At 42.0% G+C, this 27,183-nt stretch overlaps 1 protein-coding gene across 1 annotated transcript in view; it reads right to left on the bottom strand.

Annotated features, from left to right (window-relative positions):
* Positions 1-26,691, bottom strand: part of PLXDC2 (plexin domain containing 2) — a 520,858-nt gene extending 494,167 nt beyond the window's left edge. Inside the window, exon 1 of the mRNA XM_006141612.3 lies at positions 25,811-26,691. Coding sequence (XP_006141674.1) covers positions 25,811-25,922 — 112 coding nt within the window. The 5' untranslated portion in view covers positions 25,923-26,691. The remainder of the gene's footprint in view (positions 1-25,810) is intronic.
* Between the last annotated feature and the right edge of the window lie 492 nt (positions 26,692-27,183).

Genomic DNA, 27,183 nt, shown 5'->3' with positions numbered 1-27,183 from the left:
AGGGAGGGGGGTTGGCGGCTGGCCCGCCCCCCTGGGGGGGGGGGTGATTTCTCGCTTTCTGTCTCTCTGTCTCTCTCTGTATGTCTGGCAAGCGCACGCACCCTATAGCAAAAATCTCTCCAAAAAAAAATAAAATAATGAAATAAAATAAATAAGTAAATAAATAAATAATTTGGAAAGGTTACATGAAAAGGTTCACTACCTAATTGTGACTCAGCAAAAAGATCAAATTTGAATCGGGAGTTATAGGATCATTACCTGTCCTCACTCTCTGCATGATCTTGGACAAGTTGTTTTATCTCCTACAGCTTCTACTTCCTTCTTGATAAAAGACTATGGATCTGTACAAAGACTACATTATATTGATCTCATAACAGATTTCACAGAATTTAACAGATTTCAGTGCCATGTAAGTGTTCGGTGGCTCCTTTGTTTTGCCTGCCCACCACCTCTTCTTCTTCTGGAAATGAAATTGTCGCTACTTGGAGCCCCAACTCCACCTGTACGTTCACAAGAAGAGAGATCACTCCTGTAACAATACGGGCTGAGAATCCCAGAGATGTGTTCCAGGAGCTGGGGACCTGGCAGTGAACAGCCGCCCTGGTTCCTGCCATCAAATATCAACCGAGGGGATGATACGTGAAAGATAAATAAACAATTAAAAAAAAAAACAAGGTAATTTCAGAGAGCAGCTACTGCCTTCTGGTAGTCACCAAGGCCACTATGAAAAGACATTTCAACTGAGACCTGAGTAACAAGGATGAAAGGGAAACAAGATCAAAGTGAGAGCATATCTGGCATGAGAAGAAGTGAACAAAACAATACGAAAATACGTGTGGTTGCGATCAGGTCAAAGAGGTAGGCAGGAAGGGGTCTGTTCACACAAGGCCTTGCAGGCCAAGAAAAAGAAATCGAATTTTATATTTACCTTGATGGAAGGTCATTGGGAGGCTTTAAGCTAGTGAGTGCCATGGTTTTATTTATTCTGTACAAGGACAAGGCTTAATGTCCTCGTAGCCCCAGTGCTGTAATTCGGGGGTGGGCAAGGAAGAACTCTGGCAATGAAGCAGTTCTGAACTCCCTAGTAGGAGTGTCAGGATGACCGCTTTTGGAGAGCGTGAGCCTGAGGGCAGTCATCGCTATGTTTCCTGCCACTCAAACCTGTAACACAGAGAGCACCAGGCTCGAGAGCCACAGACAGGTGCAAAAATGGGAAAGGAAGAGAAACTCCAAGTAGAACCCCCATCTCAGAGGCCCAACCACATTGTGGTTCTTGGGGCTTGCAAAAAAAAAAAAAAAATTCCCTATTTTGATTAAGCAAGTTTAAGCTATAGGTGTCTCTCGTGTGCTCAAAAAAGAATGTTCGCTTTGTTAAATTAGATGCTATTATTATTTTTACTGTGATTATAGTTGTGGGTTACATCAAAAGCTAGAGGTCTAGCATACATAGATGGTTCTCACTGAAATCATCCCGTAGCCCCTGGGCACATTATGAACAGACACTCCAAGAGCAGCGAAGTATTTGCTCAGTTGACAGATCCAAGAAGTGGAGCTCAGTTCAGGTCCAGGATGGTCTGACCCCTCTGTCTCTGCTAGCTCCCAGCACAACTCATGGAGCTGAGCAACAGCTGGAATCCAATTGCTTCTGTCTATGATCCAATATGGGGCATGATGGGACACATCAGCCCACAAGGACAGCACCAGCAAGCAGGACAGGAGATGAGCCAGCAGCAGCCCAGCCAAAAGTCAGTTCTGCAGCCATCCCTTCCTCTCAAAAGTATCGGAACTGAGAACAGAAGGGCACCAAGTTCCCTGTCCTCCAGGATCCAAAAAGAGGTCAATCAATGCCCAAGTGCCGATGGGATCCATGTCTTCTACCGCCCTCTCAAAAGACTATGTCATCTCGCAAAGGCCAAGTTACAAATGAAGTGATTAGAAATGCAACGAACAGCTGCCAGATTAGCAGGCACACAGAATACATCCGGGTATACAGAAAAGGCAAAAAAAATATATGAGTAGTGACTATATCCTACCAATATTTCAATCTTTGCTCTATGGGATGAAATAACTGACTTAGAAGATCCAGTCAGGAGTATAGTACCTTTCTTGCTTCCTCCCTCTCTCTGTCTCTGTCTCTCTCACTCATGGAATATATAAACTTCAAATAAACAGGGCCAGCCAGTGGCACAGTGATTAAAACAACTCAGTCTCACATGCTGACTGAGTGGTTCAAGTCCTGGACCTGGCAGTTGGAAAAACAAACTGTGCACATATACATATGTGCCCAAAATCCTGAGAGGAAAATGAAGGAGAAGGGACTGCAGTGTGGTCATCCCCCCGAGGGGTACTTTCTCACCCCTCCACCGCTTTCTCTGGCAAGCACATGTGCCCTATAGCAAAGTTTTTGTTTTTTAATTTTTTAAAGAAAAAATGTATATATAAAGAAATCATTGCCTTAAATTCATCTGTGCTTATAGTTTTCAAAATTGGAGAGGTAACAAACTGATTTCTCATTTTTTTTTTTTTACTGAGACTTAAATATAAAGGAGTATAAACTTTAAATATTATATTCATTATTACAGGGTGAAAAACACCAGTGACAAATACCAAAAATATATCTGTACAGTTTTTGTTTATGTCAAAATAAAGCATTACACAATCTACTCTAGACGTAGTATGAGTGAGACTTTAAAGCCTGAAAGTTTTAATATGAAAAAGTTAAATTCATTGAATTATTACTATTTTTTTCTTGTTTCACCAAGATGCAAGTCATAGAAACAATACATGGGTTTATATCAGTGACTTTTTACTAATATCTTGTCAAGTTAAATATTAACAGTCTTAAGTAAATAAGAAATAAACTAAACTAAACAAAAAAGGGAGAGGCCCATGTTTCCGATGTACGTGGAAGCATCTGACAAAGCAATTTACATAGACAAACAGTGATGAATGACCTAACAAGTTCCGTGACAAGCTGAGCGATCACTGTAGACCACTGCACACTTACATTCTACAATCGCGCTTCTGCGGGTCTTAGAAAACAAAATTCACTAATTCCGTATTTTGTTGTTCGGGTATTTGTAATGCAGCCCAATGTTAAAATAGACCAGACCATTTGAGAAAACACAAACTAAATAAATACCTTTTCGTCCATCCATAAGTATTGTAAAATTATCAGAACCTGGCTTAAGCCATGCCTTTTTTTTTTTTGGAAAAGATTTTTGCTATAGGGTGTGTGCAATCACCGGAAGACAGAGAGACAGAAAGTGAGAAATCACCCCCCAGGGCTGATAGCCACACCATAATCCCTTCTCCATTCTCCTTTTGGGATTTTGGGTACACACATGGGCCCGGCATGAGTTTTAAACCACCAGGTCCAGGACTCGAACCATGGTTGACCATGTAGGAGGCCAGCCACGTAACCATTATGCCCCCTGCTGGTCCCTGGTCTTTATTTTTTTCAATGCATTCATTTGTCTATATCCCCTCCCACTCCAAGTACACATGCACTGTGGACGTGGGACAATGTCCCGTTATGAAGAGAAATAACTTAGAAATCTATCCTGAAAGAAAGCCCACAGATAAGGCTTTATTGGTTTTAACTTTTTTCTTGTTTTTAATTTCAAATGTGCATAAGCTTGATGTTTCACTTTTTAATTTTTTTTAACTTCAAGCTGGCCAAGAATGTCTTGCTGAGTAGCATGTTACAGATAATAACAATCAGTCCTTTTAGTCCGGAAAGGACTTTCTAAAACAACCATTGATTAAAAACTCCCATTCACCTGAAAGGCAGTATTAGGAAAAAACAAATAATCTCTCTCTTTTTAAGAGTTACTCATTCTTAGAAGAACGTTCCAACGTTTTCATGAAAGAATATTTTATCTTTGGTTCTATGATTCCTTAAATACAAATAAAGATTAGAAAATAGATATTTCATAAATATTTACTGAACACCTACTAGGTATACACTCTTTTTTTTTAAATTTTTTTCATTCATTTATTTTAATTTGACCAGAGAGAGACATAGAGAGAGAGAGAAGTGAGAAAGCAAGCCACCAGGTCCAGGACTCGAACTGTGATCGACCATGTGGGAGTGTCCAGCACCTTAACCACCATATCACCTGCTGGTCCCACACTCTTTTAATAACTATAAAAAATCATCTTCAAAACAGTTATGAAATTAATTACAGTGAGAAAAACAACCCTCTTTCCTCAGGTTATTATTTTAATTCCTGGCCTTCCTATAGAAAAAATAAAATAAAATAAAACAAAATAAAGTAAAAACCTGTACTACCTTTTCCTTCAGAATATAATACTGGCTTGAAAAAACAAAGTCTGAAACTAAACAAAGTATTTTAAATACATTTTCTCTAATGCAGTTATTATTTCTTTATCATGTCTCAACTCACTTTGTAACCTGGACTTAGCTGAAAAAAATAAGTGGGACTTAGTCACTTTTGGTGCTGCTGCTCTGTAAGATGAGATTCTCTTTCCCACAAACTTTATTTAGAGATCCCATGGTTTTTACGACTTCAGGTTACATAGGATGTAGCATCAGCTAAGCCATAATTAAATTTTTATCAAATGTCACAACAATTTTCTTACATGTGACAAAAGAAAACCCTTCTTAAAGTCAAGTTGCATTTTGGGAGAGCTGTGACGATTTTCCAGAGACCAGAGACCATGGTCCTAGTCCTGTTAGGGTTTCTTATACTCCTCGGGGCACAGTTACATTCCCAACCTGCTGGTCCACCTGCTGCTGCCTCCTCCAGCAACCCTCTCTCTTCGTGTTATCGTCCCCTTCTCGGGCCACTTTCCCTTTGCCATTTTCTTCTAAGCCATGCATTTTAGAGACTGGAGCATCAGGGCCAGCAGGTGGTGAGGTGGTTATAGTTTTGGATCCCACATGTCCAACCATGGTTCGAGTCCTGGATCTGGTGCCTTGAAAACTCACACGGCACGTGTGTGAGTGTATATGCCCAAAATCCCAAGAGGAGAATGGAGGAAAAGGGACTGCAGTGTGGCCCTCCTTGGAGGGTAATTTCTCACTTTTCCCCTCTCCGTCTCTCTCTGATGAGTGCACGTGCCCTATGCAAAAACCTAAAAAAAAGAAAGAAAAACAAACAAACAAAAACACTAGACCATCAACTATGTACTATTTCTTCCTCTAACTTTCATCCAGTGTTCCACCACAACCTGGCACCATAAGACCCATTCCTCCACCCAAGTCACTCTTACTAAGTTCCCAAATGACCCATCCTTGCCAAATTCTTTGTTTTTGTTTGTTTGTTTTCCCCATCACCAGAAGGCGCATGCACTTGGCAGATAAAGAGAGGGAGAGAAAAGAAAGTACCGCCTAATGAGGCATGGTCATGCCCCACTCCCTTCTCCTCTGTTTCTTCATCCTGTCTGGATTTGGGGCATGTGCAGGTGATGGTGTGTTTTGCAAGCCTCTAGAACTGGGACTCCATCCATGACCAGCCACATAGAGTCTGGCTCCATTAGCCCGCAGGCCACAGGGCCCACGCAGTACATTTTTCCTACCCTAAAGATTACACTTTTCCTTCTATTGGTCTTCCTCCCTTTCCAGTTACCTCCTCACTCCTGCTGCAGCTACTTCCTTAGCTTGTCCTCCCCAGAACCCCTGGCCTTCTACTCTTCTCCGCCTATTCTTGCTCCCTGGGTGGGTGCAAGTCCCACTTGTACATTGATAATGTGACATTTGATCTCACCAAGACCTCCCTGTGAGCCCCAGACCTGAGAGAGTTGATACCTCTACTAGGATGTACCATGAGCCCCTCAGTATTTAACAAGCTTAAAGCTGAAGTAAGTTTAAACTCAGTCTCCTATTTCCTAAAGTTCCCAAGAACTTGAAAATTATCTTAGACTTCCTTCCCTTATTTGAAACCTTCATCATACTCCATTTTTTAAGAGAGAAATTTTTGCTATAGGGCGCATGTGCATTCACCATAAAGACAGATAGCAAGAAATCACCCCCTTGGAGGATGTCCATGCCACAATGACTTTTCCTCCACTCTCCTCTTGGGATTTTGGGCACACACACACACTCACGCCTGGCATGAGTTTTAAGCTGCCAAGTCCAGGACTCAAACCATGGTCAACTATGTGGGAGTTCAACAACATAACCATTATGCCATCTGCTGGTTCCCATATTCTATCTTTATTGATCCAGTCATCTCTATGTTGGTCTTAACTGGTCTGTCTCCAGGCCTGCCCCTTCCTAACTGGTCTCCATAGCACCGCTGAAGAGAGCTTTCCAAGAAGGCCGTATGAGTTTGTCACCCAAATGACAAAAATCTATCAGTGGCCAGCTGTCACCTTCAGGAAAAAGCTCAACATGAGCTGGATATAAGAGGCCCTGCCTGGTCCTGGTTTGCCCTCCCCACAGGCAATACCATTTCCCCAAAGATTCTGCAGTTCCCTGCTGTAGGCTGCTCTGCCTATTCTGAAGGCCCTTCCACCATCTCCACCCTTCTGACTCTCACACTTCAAAGAGAGTCCCCAACACAGCTCCTCTAGAAGGCCTTCCCTGATCCTCAAAACTTAGGCCCATGCACCCTTTTTTCTGCTCTCATGTGTGTTCTCTCTCGTCTCATATACACACATATCACGTTTCTTAGAATTGTCCTGTTTTCTTTCCTATTTTCTTGATTTTTTTTTTAATTAAGGAGAGACAGAAAGAAAAAGAGAAGGGGGGGGCATTTTTGTTTTGCCCTTGCACTCCTCTACCCCAACTCCAGTTGACAGGAATCACAGGGTAGCACTGTGACCGGCCTGTCCAGGTTGAACCAGGAATTGAACCCAGGCTTCCCACCACACTGAGTCTGGGCAGCATCCTACCACTTGTGCCACAGTGGCTGGGCTACTTGCCTAGTTTCCATACTCACTGTAGTCCCTAGCTGCCAAGGTCTCTCTCTCTCTCTCTTCTCTCTCTCTCTCTTTCTGTGTGTGTGTGTGTGTTTGTATATGTAGGTATGGGTGTATACTATACAAACACATATATGTATGTGTATATACATATATATATACACACACGCACACACATATATATATAAAATCTCATTACAACATAATATTTGACACATAGAATATATCTAGCAAGTTTGTCAAATGAATATTTCTTCTGAGAACTAAACATAACCATGAACTCCAGCTTATTCATATCGACGTAATTTAGTCATCTCTGTCATTTCAAAACAATTATCTATTAAGCCCATTTCTTCCAGTTTATAACTAATCCAATTAAATACTTTGCATAACTCGAAAAAATTCCATTACCTTCTGACAGTATTAACAAACAAGGTATTAGCAGATGTGTAGCAGAATGGCAGTACGGGCGCTACGTGCCTAGCCGGGAAATGTGTATTGCTTTGGTCCTCTGAGCTCACCCACATCTCCCTTTAGCAGTTCTCTCCTGGCCCCCTTTTGGTGGATATGTCTCTCTGTCTCCCATAACCCCTAACCCTCTAAACACACACACACACTGGCTCACTCACTCAGGCATCTACACGCCTCCATGCACACATGGTGACCTCTGGCTATCCTCAGACTAGGCAAAGACTCAAATGTTTCCGTTCCCAACCTCTTTAAACCTGGACACTCCTATCTATGCCTTGACCACACCTTTTCTCCCAAACATTTCAAACTGAAGGACATGGGTGACTACTGTTCTTCATTGTGATAATCATATGTTCCAAGATATATGACCTAAACCCAAATGAAAGACTCTCTAAAGTTAACCACTACTGACACACGCAGGTTGGAAACATCTCTGTAGGAACAAGTTCTTCCACTGCTTTCAAATAATATCATGAAAGCACCCCCTCTACTGCCCACATACCCAGGGGTGTCCTCACTACCTCACTAACGGCCTTGGTACAATTCTGGGGGAAATAATGTGAAATGTATAATGCTCAAGAAATTCTAGATTTTTAAAGATTTGTATTTTTTTCCTTCATTTTTTTATTTTGTGGTCAACTATGTGGGAGTTCAACAACATAACCATTATGCCATCTGCTGGTTCCCATATTCTATCTTTATTGATCCAGTCATCTCTATGTTGGTCTTAACTGGTCTGTCTCCAGGCCTGCCCCTTCCTAACTGGTCTCCATAGCACCGCTGAAGAGAGCTTTCCAAGAAGGCCGTATGAGTTTGTCACCCAAATGACAAAAATCTATCAGTGGCCAGCTGTCACCTTCAGGAAAAAGCTCAACATGAGCTGGATATAAGAGGCCCTGCCTGGTCCTGGTTTGCCCTCCCCACAGGCAATACCATTTCCCCAAAGATTCTGCAGTTCCCTGCTGTAGGCTGCTCTGCCTATTCTGAAGGCCCTTCCACCATCTCCACCCTTCTGACTCTCACACTTCAAAGAGAGTCCCCAACACAGCTCCTCTAGAAGGCCTTCCCTGATCCTCAAAACTTAGGCCCATGCACCCTTTTTTCTGATCCCATATGTGTTCTCTCTCGTCTCATATACACACATATCACGTTTCTTAGAATTGTCCTGTTTTCTTTCCTATTTTCTTGATTTTTTTTTTTTTTAATTAAGGAGAGACAGAAAGAAAAAGAGAAGGGGGGGGCATTTTTGTTTTGCCCTTGCACTCCTCTACCCCAACTCCAGTTGACAGGAATCACAGGGTAGCACTGTGACCGGCCTGTCCAGGTTGAACCAGGAATTGAACCCAGGCTTCCCACCACACTGAGTCTGGGCAGCATCCTACCACTTGTGCCACAGTGGCTGGGCTACTTGCCTAGTTTCCATACTCACTGTAGTCCCTAGCTGGCAAGGTCTCTCTCTCTTCTCTCTCTTTCTCTCTCTCTCTCTATGTGTGTGTGTGTTTGTATATATAGGTATGGGTGTATACTATACATACACATATATGTATGTGTATATACATCTATATATATATACACACACACACACACATATATATATAAAATCTCATTACAACATAATATTTGACACATAGAATATATCTAGCAAGTTTGTCAAATGAATATTTCTTCTGAGAACTAAACATAACCATGAACTCCAGCTTATTCGTATCAACGTAATTCAGTCATCTCTGTCATTTCAAAACAATTATGTATTAAGTGCATTTCTTCCAGTCATATCGACGTAATTTAGTCATCTCTGTCATTTCAAAACAATTATCTATTAAGCCCATTTCTTCCAGTTTATAACTAATCCAATTAAATACTTTGCATAACTCGAAAAAATTCCATTACCTTCTGACAGTATTAACAAACAAGGTATTAGCAGATGTGTAGCAGAATGGCAGTACGGGCGCTACGTGCCTAGCCGGGAAATGTGTATTGCTTTGGTCCTCTGAGCTCACCCACATCTCCCTTTAGCAGTTCTCTCCTGGCCCCCTTTTGGTGGATATGTCTCTCTGTCTCCCATAACCCCTAACCCTCTAAACACACACACACACTGGCTCACTCACTCAGGCATCTACACGCCTCCATGCACACATGGTGACCTCTGGCTATCCTCAGACTAGGCAAAGACTCAAATGTTTCCGTTCCCAACCTCTTTAAACCTGGACACTCCTATCTATGCCTTGACCACACCTTTTCTCCCAAACATTTCAAACTGAAGGACATGGGTGACTACTGTTCTTCATTGTGATAATCATATGTTCCAAGATATATGACCTAAACCCAAATGAAAGACTCTCTAAAGTTAACCACTACTGACACACGCAGGTTGGAAACATCTCTGTAGGAACAAGTTCTTCCACTGCTTTCAAATAATATCATGAAAGCACCCCCTCTACTGCCCACATACCCAGGGGTGTCCTCACTACCTCACTAACGGCCTTGGTACAATTCTGGGGGAAATAATGTGAAATGTATAATGCTCAAGAAATTCTAGATTTTTAAAGATTTGTATTTTTTTCCTTCATTTTTTTATTTTGACACTTCTTATCTTCCATTCACTGGCAAAATCTTAGGATAGCTATCTTCTTACACACACATTGCTTACAGTTACTAAGATGCAAGTAGCAGTCTGGGTCTCTATACACAGAGTATCATTATCCAAAAAAGTTAACTTGTCACTTAAGGGAATTGGGATATCTCCTAAGGCGGTTTATGTATCCCTAGAAGCAAGGATAGTAATAAGGTCAAAGTTGTATTTTCTTGCTACAAACTAGATGACACTGCAGAATCTTGTTTTGTGTCTTCAGTCCATGCCAAGAATAGAAAAGTGTTCTGGGAGCCTCATCTCATTTTACACAACATGAGTTTGTTAAAAAATACATTCTTGGAGTGTTCTTTTAGTGCATGTTTTATTGGGATAATGGTCTTCTACTCCAAAGCTTGCCCTAGGCTATCACCGAGTCGGGGAGAGGACTGTGTACAAGAGAAATTACATTCCAGGATGCAGTCATGCGAGTCGGAGCCTGCTGGAGGTGCAGTCTGCAGTCGTAGACACTGCCACTGCCACATCATGTTCACACGGCCGTCAGGAGCTCTTTCTGGTCCGAATTCTTCCTAAAGCTCCAACAGGACCACTGCATATGCTTCTTTAAACCAAAGATGGTATGATTTCATCTCTGATCATCAGAAATATGGATATGTTGGGACCAGCAAATGGCATAATGGCTACGTCGCTGGACTCCTATGTAGTCGATCATGGTTCGAGTCCCTGACCTGGTGGCTTAAACTCACACCGGGTGCATGTGCATGCATGCCCAAGATCCCAAGAAGAGAATGGAGAAGAAGGGATTGTGACATGGCCATCCCCCGGCAGGTGATTTTTCGCTTTCTGTCTCTCTGTCTTTATGACGAGCACACATGCCCTTTAGCAAAAACCTCTCCCAAAAAAAGAAGAAGAAATATAGATATGTTGATAATTCACATCAAATAGTGGTTAATGAACGCCGCCTCACACTGTCCACCATTCTGGAGAAAAGCCCGTCCCTGCTTGGCCCTGCTCTACTCTCTGGATCTAGCTTATACTCTTCCCTCACCTGACCACTTCCGCCCTTCCTTATTTTTCTACTGAAGCCCAACCAAGCCATCCAAGAACAGAAAATGTTCACAGCTGTTCTCTATAATGATTAAATGAGAGTAAGTCATTTTATTCACGTATTACAGATGAAGAAATATAAGTTCAGCAGCATTCATATTTTTGCTGAAAGTCACAGAGAGAGTAAACACAAGAGCCAAGACTTGAACCCACGCCTATCTGGCATCAAAAACATACTTTCAATCACCATAAGACATCAAACGCTATCCAATCTAGGAGCTTTGCTCACCACTCACACCCTGCCATACTCTCCTGTGGCTTTGCTGCCTTCCATATGCATAAATAGGTCCATTTCTCATGTATAGAAACTGTCTTTTTAACATCTCACACATGAATTATAAAATTCAATTAATCTAACAGAAATATCGTCCAACTGAAACTATCCTAGTGGAGGAAAAGGTGAACTACAGGTTGACTATCCTTTATCCGAAATCCTTGGGACCAGAAGTGTTTCAGATTTCAGATTTGTTGGGATTTGGGAATGTTTGCTTATACCTAATGAGACAACCTTGGGATGGGATCCAAGTCCAAAAATGAAATTCATTTATGTTTCATATACAGCTTGTGTACATAGCCTGAAGGCAACTTTTACAATAGTTCTCTATTGCAGGGTTTGACTGCAAGCAACACACAAGGTTAGGTTGACATTTCCCACTGTGGCATAATGTTGGCACTCAGAAAGTTTTGAATTCTGGAGCATTTCGAATTTCAGATTTTGGGATTAGGGATACTCAACCTGCAAAATAAAAATGAGTCAAATTATACTTCATAAAGGAATTTCAAACTATTTCATGAAAATACCACATATTTTAAATACCCATCATATATAACTGTGAGGTATGTGGCAGTCCCCAACTTATGTATAGAGAATACAAAATAGAATGGCTAGGTTTCTGATTACCCTACCATGGCCGATTCTACTTAGAACTTTGGAGAACGTTTCAAGAAGAACAATAAATTGAGGCTCGGCCAGTGACACCACACAAACATGCCGCTCAAGCCATGCTGGAACCATAGAGAAGATCAGGGTTTGGTTCCCTGTGACCTGAATAGGCCAGACCTGTGTTCATGGTGCGAACTTGCTGAGATGCCTGGGGGATCATGGCATGGGACTCTGTTAAGGGTGCTTGTCTGTCCCTCTCTCTGTCTCTCACTCTCATGAAAGAAATCAAACAAACAAAACGTAAAGATGGATTGAGAAAAATGTGCTTAGAATAACAAAAACAGATTGTTGAGTACTTAAAGGACTCAGACCAAAATGGATACAATCTTGAGCCAGTGGATTGGATCTAAAAACTTGAAAAGAGTTAACACAGAATGAAATACTAAGTGATCTTTTAGACTTTGTTGAAAAACTGGTTAAAAGGCTGCTTAATAAACTGCAGCTGAAAATGCCTAACATATATAAACCCAGGGAATATTTCCCAGTTTGTATCCTTTGCTTTGAGATGGCTGGAAGGTGAATTGTGCAAATGTCATGGCTCTATGGCCAATTTCTATTTCATTCATTGTGTATCATATATCCATTGTATCTATAAAATTCTCTCCAGAGAAGGAAATTAACCAATTTTAATATTTTATCAGACAATTCAAGGTACTGGGCTATAAATCACTATAGAAGGTTAAAATCTGGTCTGATTATAAATCATTAAAATGTTATAAAATTATAAAATCTGTCATTTCTCTTATACACAACTTGGAAGAACATGTGTAACTTTTTCTTACATACAACTTTGAAGATGTGTAATCTTTAAAATGTTGCATAAAATTTACAAATTTAGAACTCTCTGTGGTAAGACTGTTATTAAATGACTTAATCATTCATAAGCCACCCTTTGTAAATGAATTTGCAATTAGTCAAAAATTCATATTATTGTTCAGTTGCTCAATCACTGGTTGCCTAGACATTTTTTTAAGAGAGATTTTTGCTATAGGGCGCATGTGCTCACCAATGAGATGAGAGACAGTAAGAGAGAAATCACCCCCTAGAGGGGAAGGACACACCACAATCCCTTCTCCTCCATTCTCTTCTCAGGATTATGGGCATACACACATACACACATACACACACACACACACACACACACACACAAGCGTGTGAGTGAGATTTAAGCCACCGGGTCCAGGACTCGAACCACAGTCAGCCACATGGGAGTCCAATGACATAACTATTATCCCATCTGCTGGTCCCATGTCTAAACATTTTTGTCATGATATTTAAACTCAAGGCACCATGTTACAGAAATCGTGACTTCGAAAATTTGCCCAAGGAGATATGTAAAAGAAGGTATGAACAAAACTTTACAGGAGTAATAAATCTTAACAAATATAATACCATCACACAGGAGGAACACTAACAAGATTCCTTCAACAATTTTTCAAGGCAAATGTCATATACATGGAGCTCGTGATGCAATAGGGACCAGTCACAGACGGTCTCTAACCTCTGGCAGTTCAAGGTCAAATGCAGGCAGAAGTGATTTCACTACTGATGCTCGTGATAAGATGATGCACAGGCACCCAACTTGGACTTGGTGCTGGGACAGAAACACTGGGGAAATGATTCACTATAACGAAAACCAAGTCTAAGCTGAGACCTGAAGGAACAGTCAAAACAGAGGGGAAACAGGCTCTAAGAAGAGATCATGGCATGTCTGGATCTCAGAAGGGAGACAGTGGGAAACTCGGGAAGGAAGAGAAGCTGAATTTGAACCTGGGGAGGTAAACTGGGACCTTATCAAAGGCATCAACCTTTCCTGTGAGGACAAGAAAGCACAAAGCATTTTTGATAGAGAAATGCCACCTCTAGATTGACATTTTGAAAAGATCTTTGGGGCTACGGAATTCCAGCAGGGTAGTTTTGGAGACAAGGTGGGAAACCATTGAAATAAATCCTGGTAGAAAGAATGGTGACCTGTTGACACCAAGATAACAGAACTAAGGAGGGAGAAAGGCCTTCTGAATTCAACCACCAGTGCTCAGTTAGGGGGGGAAAAAAAAAAATCAGCTCCTATCAGCTGTGCCTTTTTTACAAACTTCTCTTCTAAAAGCAGCTTGACAGAACTGAGATTGCACAAATCTGGCTCCCTGCACAGCGCTGTTTTGCAACGCCCAGACAGCGAGGCTATCATCTCCAGAATGACTTTGAATCATGCTTGTTTTTAAAAATATCTGAAATGAACAACAGATGTTAAAGAGATAATGAAGGCTAAACAGCAAAGAAATAAAACAGGCTGCCCGCATGTCCATTTACTTCCGATGTTAAAATACCAAGATTACTATGCATCAATTCAGAGCAACAGCTAGTCACAAACTGTGCTGATAAGGAGGTGAAGTTCAGATTTTCAAATAAAGCAAATTATAACCTTCTACATTGTAAATGCCTATGGTCTTAATAAAATCATAAATTGTACTGTCTTTAGAATGGCAGCCATTTGTAAAGCGTACTTCCCTTCAATGTAAATATCCCATGGAATTAAAATTAATTAGCTCATGAGCAAACATGGAGGAGAATCCTAAATCTAGGGGATTTCACCATCCTCATCAGAGCTGTTTCTTAAGATGCAACAAATTAAAAATTCTTGGCCGGAATTCTACTGGTCCCGACACAGGTTGCTAAAAAAGACACTAAAAAAGCTATCATTTCCATGTGTTATTTGCCTGGAGTTCCCCCTCCTTCAGAGTAGTTCTTAAGAAATGAAGAATTAACATTCCGTCTTTTCCTTGAGCTGTTCACTTTAATTAACCTGTGATCCCCCTGTATTTCCTAAGAAACAATTAGAAGTGTGGTTAGTTCGATGATACGATAAGGAAATAGCACTAGCACTCAACCCCGGGACATCATCTAAACTAAGAAAGGTCACACCAAATAGGCCCTGTTAACAATTTGTTATGAAGTGCCATGGTACTTGTTCTGATTATTAGATGTTGCAGAAAAGAAATTACATGGTCTCCTGGTTGTTTAGAGGTTGAATTATTTACAAAATGAGCCAGAGATTTAATGTGACTTCCATCAAAAGCCCAACAGGGGGTCAGCCATGTCACAGCAGTAAAACCCAGTGCTCAGGACAGCTCACCTGGTGCTTGGTTCTGGGTTTGTGTCCAGCGTCCGACCTAAGTAACAGCGGGAACACACATGCCCACGATCCAGGGACGGCTGAGATGGAGACCCTGTGAAGGCTGCTGTCTCTTAGACTCTTTCTCTGTCCATCTCACTCATGGAAGAAGTAGATAAACTTAAAAACAAAACCAAAAAAAAAAAAAAGCCTGATAGACCTTATACTAAAACATAAAATGCTTCTTCTGAAATGAATATAGAAAAACAAAGAGCCTACTGGAATACCCAAGAAACTTGGAAAGATCAAGAACAGGGGGGACAAGTTTGCCCCATCAGATATAAAGACTAATTATAAAGCAAGAGTAATTAAGAGTGTGTGATACCAGTACAGGGATAATTATGGGGTTTTGTTCCCCCCTTTATTTTTGAAGAGCATTATCTTACCAAGGCTAATTCCAAGAATTACCTTTTGTAGTAGAACATTCCCAAATGCACCAACCCAGAATTCTAGCCTTAAATATAACTTGCACATGAACACAAAGAGACGCATCCAAGGATGCTCATACTACCATGGTCACAACAAATTATCCACGGATGGAAGACTGGGCAATTCACTTGTGGGAGAATCAGGACCAATATCAGTACAGGCCGTTGCTAAAATAAAAACAGTAATGATTGAATTATCACACAATTCAGCCTCAAGCAAAACTGTTTCATGACGTAGCTTTCACTAGTTTGCCAGTCTTGCATTTTTAACAAAAGTGACATACTAATCAGATATAGGAAATATATTTACTCATATTTTACATAAACACAAAGCTTTCAGAAAATTCATTTAATTTGAAATAAGAAAGCCACAATTTTTTTAAACTACATAAAATCTTAAAACTCAAAGTTCTAAGTCAAGATAGCTACAGATATACATCAGGGAAGATATGCAGTACCTTACGATAAAGTCACATGTGGAAGTAAAACATTGAGCAATATTTTTGTAATATAACAAGAATGCTTTCAAACTGAAATGTGAAATGGAATTTTTATAACCTTACAAGTCAACTTTATTTTCACAGGGGATACGGAGTTTTCAGATGGGTGTTAAAAGTCTTTGAAAGTTTTGTTTATGACGGAACTCCTCAAATGACCTTCCTGTTTCAACTCCAAAGAAGACTCAAAGAACAAAAAATGCAAAAATAGGGAACCAGCAGTTAGTGTAATGGCTATGTCGCTGGACTCCCACATAGTCGCCCCGGTGGCTTAGAACTCACGCCGGGCACGTGTGCATGCGTGCCCAAGATCCCGAGAGGAGAATGGAGGAGAAGGGATTACAGCGTGACCATCCCCCCTGGGAGGTGATTTCTCGCTTTCTGTCTCTATGTCTCTGTCTGTCTGGCAAGCGCACGCGTCCTATAGCAAAAACCTCTCAAAAAAAATAAAAATAAAAAAAAAAAAAGCAAAAATATCTCTTAGTAGGGCCAGCAGGTGGCATGGTGGTTAAGGCACTGGACACTCCCACATGGCCACCCACAGTTCGAGTCCCGGACCTGGTGGCTTCCTTTCTCACTTTCCCTCTCTCTCTTTCTCTGTGCTCTCTCTGGCAAAATTAAAATAAATGAATGAATAAATCAAATTAAATAAATAATTCTTTTTTAAAAAATCTCTTGGTTCAATTTTTGTTTCTTGTAATTATCAAATTAAATGGCTAAGTTACAAAAAAAATTCAAAGGTGCCTGTTCATAGGACCTATATAAACAGTAAACAGCAAAAAATGTTAAATAGCGAAGGAGATATAATTCTGGGAAGAATTATGAAAATGGAGGACACTTTAGGTGATCTTAAATATAAAAATATGTACTAGCAAAATCAATAAGCAATTTATTTTTTAATCAAAAGTTCAGTACAACATTCCTTTAAATAACAAGAACCTATATTCGCTGAGAATATAATTCAGTATACCAAAAATCATTTCACGGACACTTTTCCATGAATATGTTGCAGTGCAGATTATGTTCATGTAATTTGCATATAAACCCTTTTCAATATTTTGAAAGAAAGAGAAAAAGAAGGGGAACGAACAGCCAGAAGGCGGCAAGATGAACTTCCCCCAGTAATCCCTACAGGAAGATCAGTGGGTTTTTCTGACCAAACAAATGAACAAAAATATAACAAATCATAACCAGGTTCATTGGGTCAGAAGTGGTAAGAGTCTGAGTTTGAGTCTTGGAGATAATTAAGCAAATATGTGTAACAAATATGTATATCATGAGCTATGCTCAAAATGCACTTTAAAAACTATTTCATATCTTGTACTATCTTGAAAATCATTATCTGTTTTTCATATTCTAAAAGGACAAATTCTGCCTCTCTGATTTCCCTTTTAGGCTTTAGAAAAATAAATATTTTATTGGTTGATCATATTCTGGTTACAGAGAGAAAACAGAGCTTCTGCTACAAATGGATACAGAGATGCATAATCTTACCACCTAAAACTTCACTGCATGTTGAATATTTTATACTCCAACCAGTCCAAATAATATATTGTCCTTATCTAAATAAACCAGAGAGTACTTACCAAGGATCATACTTAATGAGAATATATCAGATTTAGTCTTTTTCTATCACTGACCACTCCAAGGAATATTCATACAAAAATTGACTTATAAATATTCAGCTTCTTAGGTATCCACAGGGCAAATTCTTAACATTCTCTCTATAGCCTCAAAGTGTCCTGCACTACACACCTTACCTAGCCTCCCGAAATGGGACTTTGAGCAGTATGAATTCCAAGGAAAATTTCCAATTAATGAATGAAAAATACTATTAAATAGTGGAGGAGAAACTAAGTAATAAGAATCCAGAAGGTAAAGCAGAAGTCAGTCTGCATCTTTGATCTTGTGACTCTCTCTGGCCAAAATCATCGCCACTCTGCTGTCACGCCTCAAGCAGAGGTGGTGAGGACAGCCTATTTTAATTTGGAAGGTAAAGGAAAACTACTAGTGCTTAGATCTATTTAGATGGCCTCTGGAGGAAGGGATTAAAAGTCTGGATTTCAGGAAGGTCACGCTGTCTGACCTCATGTTTAGATCTGCGATCTTTAACAGGCTACACTAATTCCGAACAGACTCCTGACAAGACTTGTAATCTATTTCAATGTATAAATCTATACCTTCGTTCCATATTTCACCACCTTTTTAACTAAAGACAGGAAAATAAAACAAACTAAAGATAAATGTTAAATGGATTCACCATCCAGTTTCAAACACAATGTGGACTATTTGACACTCTCAGTTTTTTCTCGGCGATTTTTCTGTTAATTTAGCTAGGCAACATACGAGGCAATAAAGAGTGGGAGAAACTGTCTTCACAGAAGTATCACTACGCAGACTGTCATTCTGCAGCAACTTCCTCAGTTGAACAGAATCATTGTGTGGGAGACACAGAGGAAAGACATCCCGTGTGAACCTCAGTGAAGAAAGGCGTCTCAGAATGGAGTACTCCACAGAGATAATTAAAGCTTTTGGGAAGTCGTGCTCAGAATAAAACAGAAGGACCGGAATCTGTTAGATTAAGAGAAAGCTGGAAAGCAATGTATTAATACATAACCTAGGTATTCTACCCATCAGATTTTATTGACTTATTCCTCATCTCCTAAACAAATCTAAGAGTATCAGTGAGAAAAGGTAGGAAAGGTAAGAGAAGATACAGGTAAGCTAGTACAGCAAATCTAGGCCTGGAGTCGGCAGTGGGCCACAAATTGTGCTCTGAGCACAAAACTCAAATTTAAACGGTAACACATCTAGCCACTATCCGTACGTCCAGAAGATACAAAAACACACATAAAAACAAGAACAACTGTATCTGCTACTGAAGCACATGCTCTCTCTCTCACTGTCTCTATTTTCATATGACTTCTCAAGGAGCAGACACCACACAATGTACCACATAATATTCTCATCCAGCTCCCTAGAACAGCTACTGCAGTAAGTTTTATGAGCCTGTTTTAAAGCCTCCCTCAGTGTAGGTTAAGGCATGAGACTTAAGCACAGTTCAGTGAAAGCAATTTCACAAAGAACCAGAATTATTCAACAGTGCTTATCTCTACTGAAAACAGACCATCATCGCCTCTAGATATACATATATGTACATGGACCACATACACAGCCGTCCCTCAGTATCCACATGGGACTGGCCCCAGGTCTCACGGATCCAACATTTCCAGATGCTCAAATCGCTTGTAGAAAATGGGCGTAATATTTGCACATAACCCACACTGATCCTCCCATGACTTTAAATCATCTCTAGACAACGTATAACACCTAATGCAATGTAAACACTCTGTAACGAGTTGTCACACTGTATTATTGGGGAATAATGACAAGAGAAAGAAGTCCATACGTTTGGTGCAGCCCTTACGTGTTCAGCACAGTCTCAAGGATCAGAGGCCTCACTTGGGTTGTCAGAAAAGTCATGACTCATTTCTGCACAGAAAAACTCACTGTGACTTTCCAGTGACCTGATATGTAGTGCCCATCAGCAATAATGGAACATTTTTTTCTGCAGTTGGTTGACAATCCACAGATATGTTTAGATATTAAATTAAGAACATGGATGAATGTCCAGTCAGAAACTACCAATATAGAAGAATCGCAGAGTAAGATTTCTGAAAGTCCTATCTATAAACAGAAGGCTGAATGTAAATAACCCAATTTAAAAATAGTGAAAGAGGCCAACCTGTGGCCTAGTGAGTAAGGGAGCTCCATCCTACATAGCCAACTGTGTGGTTCAAATCTTGGCCCAGGAAGTTTGAAACACGTGCCTGCATACGTATATGCGTGCCCAAGACCCCTGCAAGGTGGAGAGATGGAGAAGGGATTGTGATGTGACCATACCAATTGGGGGATGCTTTCTCTCTCATCTCTCTGGCTAGCATACATACCCTCTGGCCAGTTAAGAGAAAAATAGGCAAAAGACCCACTTGGACATTTCTCTGAAGAAGATATGCAAATGGCCAAGAGGAATATGAAGGTACTCAACATCAAGGATCATCAGGGAAATGCAAATCAAAACCTCAATGAGACATCATCTCACACCTGTTAGAGTGGCTATTGTCAAAAAAGGTGAAAGATAACAAACATTGGTGAGGGTGAGAAGAAAAGGGAATGTTTACATACGGTTGGTTAATTAGTACAGTCATATGGAAACATTACCGAGCTCCTAAAAAAAAAAAAAGAAAGAAAGAAAATAGAACTACCTAGTAATCCCACTTCTGGGTACATACCAACAGAAATTAAGTCAGCACCTTGCAGAGACATCTCCACGCCCATGTTCACTGCAGCACTATTCTCGTAGCCGAGCTACGGAAACAGTCTAAGTGCCCATCAACAGATGACTGGACAAAGAACTGTGCTGTATCTACCCATCTACATCAGTGTATGCATATGCCTGTATAGACAGAAAGAATATTCTTTAGAATTAAAAAGAAAATCCTGCCATATGTGACAACATAGATAAACCTGAAGGAAAATAAGCCAGATGCAAAAATACAAACACTGCATGGTCTCTCTTATATGTAGAAATTTCTTTTTTAAAAATGTCACGAGACCAGCAGATAAAGATATATCACTGGACTTCCACATAGCTGATCATGGTTCAAGTCCCAGACTCCATGGCTTAAAGCTCACACTGAGTGCGTGTACGTGTATGTCCAAAATCCAGGAGGAGAATAGAAGGGAAGGCCATGGCCTGGCCATCCCTCTCAGGGGGTGACTTCTCACTTTCTATCTCTTTGTCTCTGTCTCTCTGGGGCTTAAAGTTCATACTGAGTGCATGTACGTGTATGTCCAAAATCCCAAAATCCCAGGAGGAGAATAGAAGGGAAGGCCATGGCCTGGCCATCCCTCTCAGGGGGTGACTTCTCACTTTCTATCTCTTTGTCTCTGTCTCTCTGGCAAGTGCACGCACCCTATGGCAAAAAAATCTCTAAGAAAAAAAGTAATAAACCTTAAATAAATAAAATAAAAATTTTAAAAGAAAATATATATTTGATTAAGAACATGAGTGACTATTCAGTCACCACCAGAAAGAAGTTTAGTAGAATGGTGAAATGACTTTTTCAAAAGTTTATCCAGTAATATTATGTTCAGGTAAAAACTATCTGCCAGTAGCATTAGGACATTTGGCAGACCTCTGGACCCCATGCTCTTGTTTTAAACTATTATTCTGTGAAACTAGTCTCTTATTCATTTCTGTATCACTGTTGAAAAGAGTTATAGAGAATTTTTTTTAATTATCCCAAGGTGACACTTAAGGCAATAATCCAGCCTGCACTGTAATTCTACTCAGTGCAGTTCAATTCAACAACTATTACATGCATGTGTGGTAGATGCCATACCACATTCAGAAATGAATGACAATAGACCCTGACCTCAAGACTGTGTGGTCTTAAGGCCAGCAGGTGACAAGGTAGTTAAAGTGCTGAATTCCAACATGGCTGACCATCATCGGAGTCGTAGACCTCGTGGCTTGGAATCATGCTGGGCATGTATGTGTGCATGCCCAAAATTCTATGAGGAGAATGGAGCAGAGGTGACTGTGGTATGGCCATTCCCCTGGGCAGTGATTTCTCACTTTCCTTCTCTCTCTCTCTCTCTCTCTCTCTCTCTCTCTCTCTCGTAAGACAAAAACCTTAAAAAAGGAAAGAAAAGAAAAGAGGAGAGGAGGAGAAGGGAGGGGAGGGAAAAGGAGGGGAAGAGAGGGAAGGGAAAGTTTTGAGGAGTAGAGAAAGAGAAGAGAAAAGAAAAGAAAAGAAAAAGAAAGAATGTTGTGATCTGACCTAATGGAATATATGAGAGAGATGCAGAAATGAAAAGGGAAAAAATCTTGTATCAGGCAAAGTAAAGTAAATCCAAAAAAAAAAAAAAAAAAAAAAAAACAAGTAAATCCCACAAAAAAAAAAAAAAAAAAAAAGGCACACACGCAGGGAACACCACGGTGCTCATCTGGTTAGAGTGAACTCACAGGGGAGAGAAGGCTGGGTATGTGGTTGAAACCATATTGCCACAGTCTCAAAGACCACTGGGAAGAAATTAACTATATCAAGTGGAGTAGGGAAATAGCTGAAGACTTTAAATCTCTGGATGATAGCTAGCAATCAATTCATCCCTCCTTAAAAACATACCATACCTGTAATAGATAGTACCTTTTAGGAAAAAAAAAAAGTAAGACAAACTAATCAAAAAGAATCAGTATCTTCCACTACTAAGTTTCAGTAAACATGTGTTCCCTCATAAGAGTTTATTTCTAAAGCTCAAACTTAGTGCATGTGCAAATTATCCTACTGAGAATCATTTCAATCCTCTTTTTAATTATTTGGTTGTCAGAAAAGTCATGACTCCATTTTACATAGAAAAAAATGAGTCATGTTTTTTCCAACAACCCAATATTTTGAAAGGAATTCAAATGTTCACAACACAAAAAAATCATAAATGCTTAAATGATGGATATATTTATGGCTGTAATTTGATTACTACATGGGGTGTGTATGTATTGAAAAAAACACACTGTACCTTATAAAAATGTACTATTATGTTAATTTAAAACTATTTCAAACTTACCCAAACTTAGCCTTCTACTTGTATCTATTCCCCAAAGGAAAAAAAAAAAACTCTCATATTTTGTATGTAAAAAGTGTTTGTGGGACCAGCAAATGGTGAAATGGTTATGTCACTGGACTCCCTCATAGTTGACTATGGTTCGAGTCCTGGACCCAGCGGATGAAAACTCATGCTGGGAGTGTGTGCATGTATGTCAAAAATCCTGAGAGGAGAATGGAGGAGAAGGGACTGAGGTGTGGCCATCCCCACTAGCAGGTGATATCTTGCTTTCTGTCTTTGTCTGTGTGTCTCTCCAGCCAGCGCCCATGATCTATAGCAAAAATCTCTCAAAGAAAAAAAAAAAAAGTGCTTGTATCTTCATTGATTCATTGATAAAACTAATTTGTTAGTAACAATTGATAACAGTAATTAACAAAGTCATTTGCCCAATAATTTGACCCAGGTTCATTTTATAGACACTTTACACCAGTGACAGTACATCTGAACAGAGATACCCTCATTACACTCTATAAATTAGTAATATTTCAACCTGAATTGCTTAACTCCAATGAAAGGAGAAAACAACAGGAAGATATTCAACCAGAGAAGGAACTAAAATAAGCCCATGAAAAATGCGAAACATAAACGACTTGCTTCTGGAACACAGAAATATTAGAAATAAGAATAGAATAAGCAGTTTCTCTGCCCTCTGGTGGCAATAAAGTCAACTGCAGCATTTGCTAAAGTAATGCATAATAAATTTCCTGTTACGAAATCGTATTTTCTGTGCCAAAATGTCTGTAAATAAAAATCTTGATTGCTACATGCCAAATCTCTAGACTTGCTGAACTTTTCTCCTCCATATTGAACTGCTAATAGGCTACTTTACAAAGGAAACCATAGTTTTATCTTCTTTCTCCTTGTTACGTTTTATACGTACAGTGGACTAACCATTTAATTCCAAGATTACTTCATAAAACTATATGTAGACTGATATCCAGGAAAGAAGCTACTGCAGTTTATAATAAAGTCTCCAAATATGTGCCAAGAACTTTAAAACTGTTTTTTACTCATTCCTATAAATACGTGAGTTTCTCCGGCAGATTTCTACCAGAAATATTGGATTAGTTTTAAATACCAGTATATTCATCAGTTGAGCAATCTGGGTGTTTTATATTTCCCAAAGTAAAAACTTTTAATTATCTGGTTAATTTTACAGTGAATGAATTTCATTCCTTAACCTGAGAACTAAAATTGGCAAATTCAGTGTGTGTGTGTGTGTGTGTGTGTGTATGTGCTCTTTTCTCAGGAACATTAAAAATGAAAAAGGGTTCAGGAAAAAACATTGCTGACCTTTCTTTTCATTATTTACTGTAAATGTATTATTTATTCCTGGTGCCAAAGTTTTAAAGAACCTAGGATGCATTTTGGCACATTCACTCCTCCAACCTTCTTTGTGATGAAACAAATTGCTTTCTGCAAGCATTTATTTATTCCATGAATACGCCCATGAAAATTACTGCTGCACCTTTTTAAGAAATGTATTGTTTGGGGAGGAATAAAAGTATTATTTTTTTCAACCAGTGAAATGTATCAGAGAAATAAACAGAGGGCACAGCGCACTGCCATAAATCATACACAATTAAGAATAAGCTGTTCATTAATACAGAACAATGCTGTGACAAATCATCACCCAGAAAACGCGCACTTTACTCTCAGCTTGAAGTGTTGTAATCACGTTGCCCTCCCATACTCTCCAATGCGCACACCCCTCCGATTATACTTAGGGGCGCGGAGCCAGTATCTGTATTTTCTTTATAAAAAATTTACACAGGGACAGACGTAATGTTCCACTGCCTTCCAAGGCTCAGCTTGGCAAAAACCTTCAGTCAAGATTCAAGGCCTTCCTTCCAGACTCATCCTACCTGGAATCCCCAGGTACCCTCCCTAGCTTTGCATCAGCTACTCTCAAGTTTGCTGCTGGGAGACGAATACATACTTTCTGGGGAACCATTTATCAGGCCCCTTCTACCCAACAGTACGCAGATGCAGGCGCACACAACACACACGCGCCACAAAACAAAACTGATTATCCTAAAAAATTGATTTCCTATCCAGAAAGTTTCCATTTCTTTATTTTTTCCCTCCAAGTATCTTCTTGCTCATTTCACCTCTTCTCTACTCCAATTCACAAATTTCTGCCAAGCTCTCTTTTGCGGTTTCTTCACTATCTTCACTGACGAGCAGGATTTTTTGGGGACCAGGCGCAGGGTTTGGTGGGCAGAGTCGGGGGAGGCAGCCCACACTGTGAACTAGGCGCTCGCCCCGGAGGCGCGGCTCCCCGCAGGAAGCGCACCAGATGGGTGCAATGGCTGGGGAAGGGGGCTCTGCCCCTGGGAAGATGAGGAGGCTGGAGCTCCTTGCGGGGACAGTGTCAGGGCACTGGGACAGAGGAAGCCCAGCACGCTCAGGCCTGCCCGTGATACCCGCAGGCGGAGGACAATGGGACAGGGGTTGGTCTCCAGAGGCGCGCCCGCCCCCACCTTTCCCACCTCCGCAACTCTGGTCCTGGTACCTACCCCACCCCAAGGCAGCGCCTACTATGGCCCAGACCCTGAAAGGGAAACCGACGAGATCAATCGCCTGGGAGAGGAAAGTGTGGCCACACGGAACTGTCTCCTGCTAAGGGGGGACCTGTAATCCCCGCCTGCCACCGAGTCCCTCACCCATACCCACCACCTACTCCTGGTTTTAGCCAAGCAGCAGGGAAGGAGGAACCGAGGGGAGACAGCCTGGGGATGCCACCTCCCGGGCGATGCGTTCACAGGTCTGCTCTAACACCAGCACGGGAGCCTTCTCCGGGCGACTTGGGGTAACAGTACCACCCCCTGCTGCCCAGAAGCAGCAAGCCTGAAAACCACAAAAAACGGTGGGTCCCCACCATCCCTCTCTTGTCAGCTCCCCATTTAGGAAAGCTCAAGTTCACCCGAAAAGCAACTTAGTAACTTTCCCAAGGGCAGACAGAAAAGGTGGGGGCGGACTGCGAATGGAGGTGCCAGGGAGATCTTTCGCCGCCACCAAAAATCAACAAGCGAAAGTGGATCTTACCGTTGACCTGATCTCCAGGCTCCCCTTCCGCCAACTGAAACCGGTCCATTAAAAAGTGGCAAAGTAGCACAACTCCTGCCGCGGCCAGGTCGGCCCTCGGGAACCTCGCCATGCCGCCGCCGCCGCCTCCCTCCACGCCCCGCCAGTCCTTCCCCTGCGCTCTATGCTCCCCGGCCGGCTCCGGGCGGCAGTGGAGGCGACCGGGCCGAGCGCTGCTGAGATCGGTCTCGGCGGCACCCGGAGGCCTTGGTCAATGTCGCCGGGATTTCACAAGCTTTAGGCGAGAAGAGCGCAAGGGGAGCGCAGCTGTCCGGACCTCCGGGTCTCTCTTCGCAACTTGCCACACTCGCAGCCCGCACTGGACACAGAACTGCGCAGAGAAAGGCCACTTGCAGCAGGGCTCGCAAACTCTCGGCTGCAGGCAGGCAGCGCCACCCCGGTGCCCGCGGGCGCTGACTCCCGAGCCCCAGCGATGCGCTCCGCTGGGTTGCAAACAGACCTAATTCCACAGCCTGCGCCGTGCCTCCTCCAGATCCCGGAGGGCGGTCGGCCTGGAAGGAACTTTCCTCAGTCGTGGGATGGGCCCCGCGGGAGGTGTGGGTTTGCGGGAAGGGGGTTCCTGAGGGCTGGCGAAACCCCTCCGACAAGTTTTTCTTCTTTTCTTCGCCCGACGCCGGGCGAGCGTCCTTCCTCCGAGCCGGAGGGATGGGCAGCCCCAGAGAGCCGAGCCCAGGGAAGGTTCGAGCTGCAGCAGTGTGAGGTCCGAAGCCAGGAAAAATGTGTTTCAAAAAAAGGGGGGGAAGGAAAAAGGGGGGGAGGCTCAGGCTGAAACCTATCGGGAGAGGGCTCCGCCTGGCTAAGGAGAAGGTGGCCCCGAGCCCACGGCGAGCCCTGGAGTTTGGTGGCGGAGGAGGCGCCGCCGCCGCGCTCGCCCGCGCTCCTGCTCCACACTTTGGGGAGGGAAGGCGGCTCGCAATTTGCCAGAGCGCCGCGGTACCCTCCTCCCTCCGCCCTGCGCCCTCCCCCTCGCTCCTCCAGCCTGCTCCCACCTTCCTCCCAGAAACCGGCGGCAGCACCGACCTGTCCAATGGCTGCACTTTCCCCGGGGCTGGCAGACGAGTCGCCGGCAGATAAGCCGAGGGAGTAAAGCCGGGAGGAGCGAGCGGACTCCTCCAGCCCCGCAGCGGGTGGCCCCGAGCGCGGGGAGAGGAGGCGAGCCGGGGAGCGAGGAGGGGAGTGCCGGGCGGCACCGCGGCGCCATCCCCTCGCCGGCTGGTGCTCTGCAGCCTCGCCAGCGCCGTCCCTGCCCACCTGGCTCCCAGGCAGCCTTCAGGGCCGACCGCAGGCGGATCCCCGCCCGGCCCTTGCCCCGG

Source organism: Tupaia chinensis, unplaced genomic scaffold (assembly GCF_000334495.1).
Source record: "Tupaia chinensis unplaced genomic scaffold, TupChi_1.0 Scaffold000060_1, whole genome shotgun sequence".
NCBI lineage: Eukaryota > Metazoa > Chordata > Mammalia > Scandentia > Tupaiidae > Tupaia > Tupaia belangeri.
The sequence above is the reverse complement of the archived record's forward strand: the minus strand, read 5'-3'. Positions and strand labels throughout refer to the sequence as shown.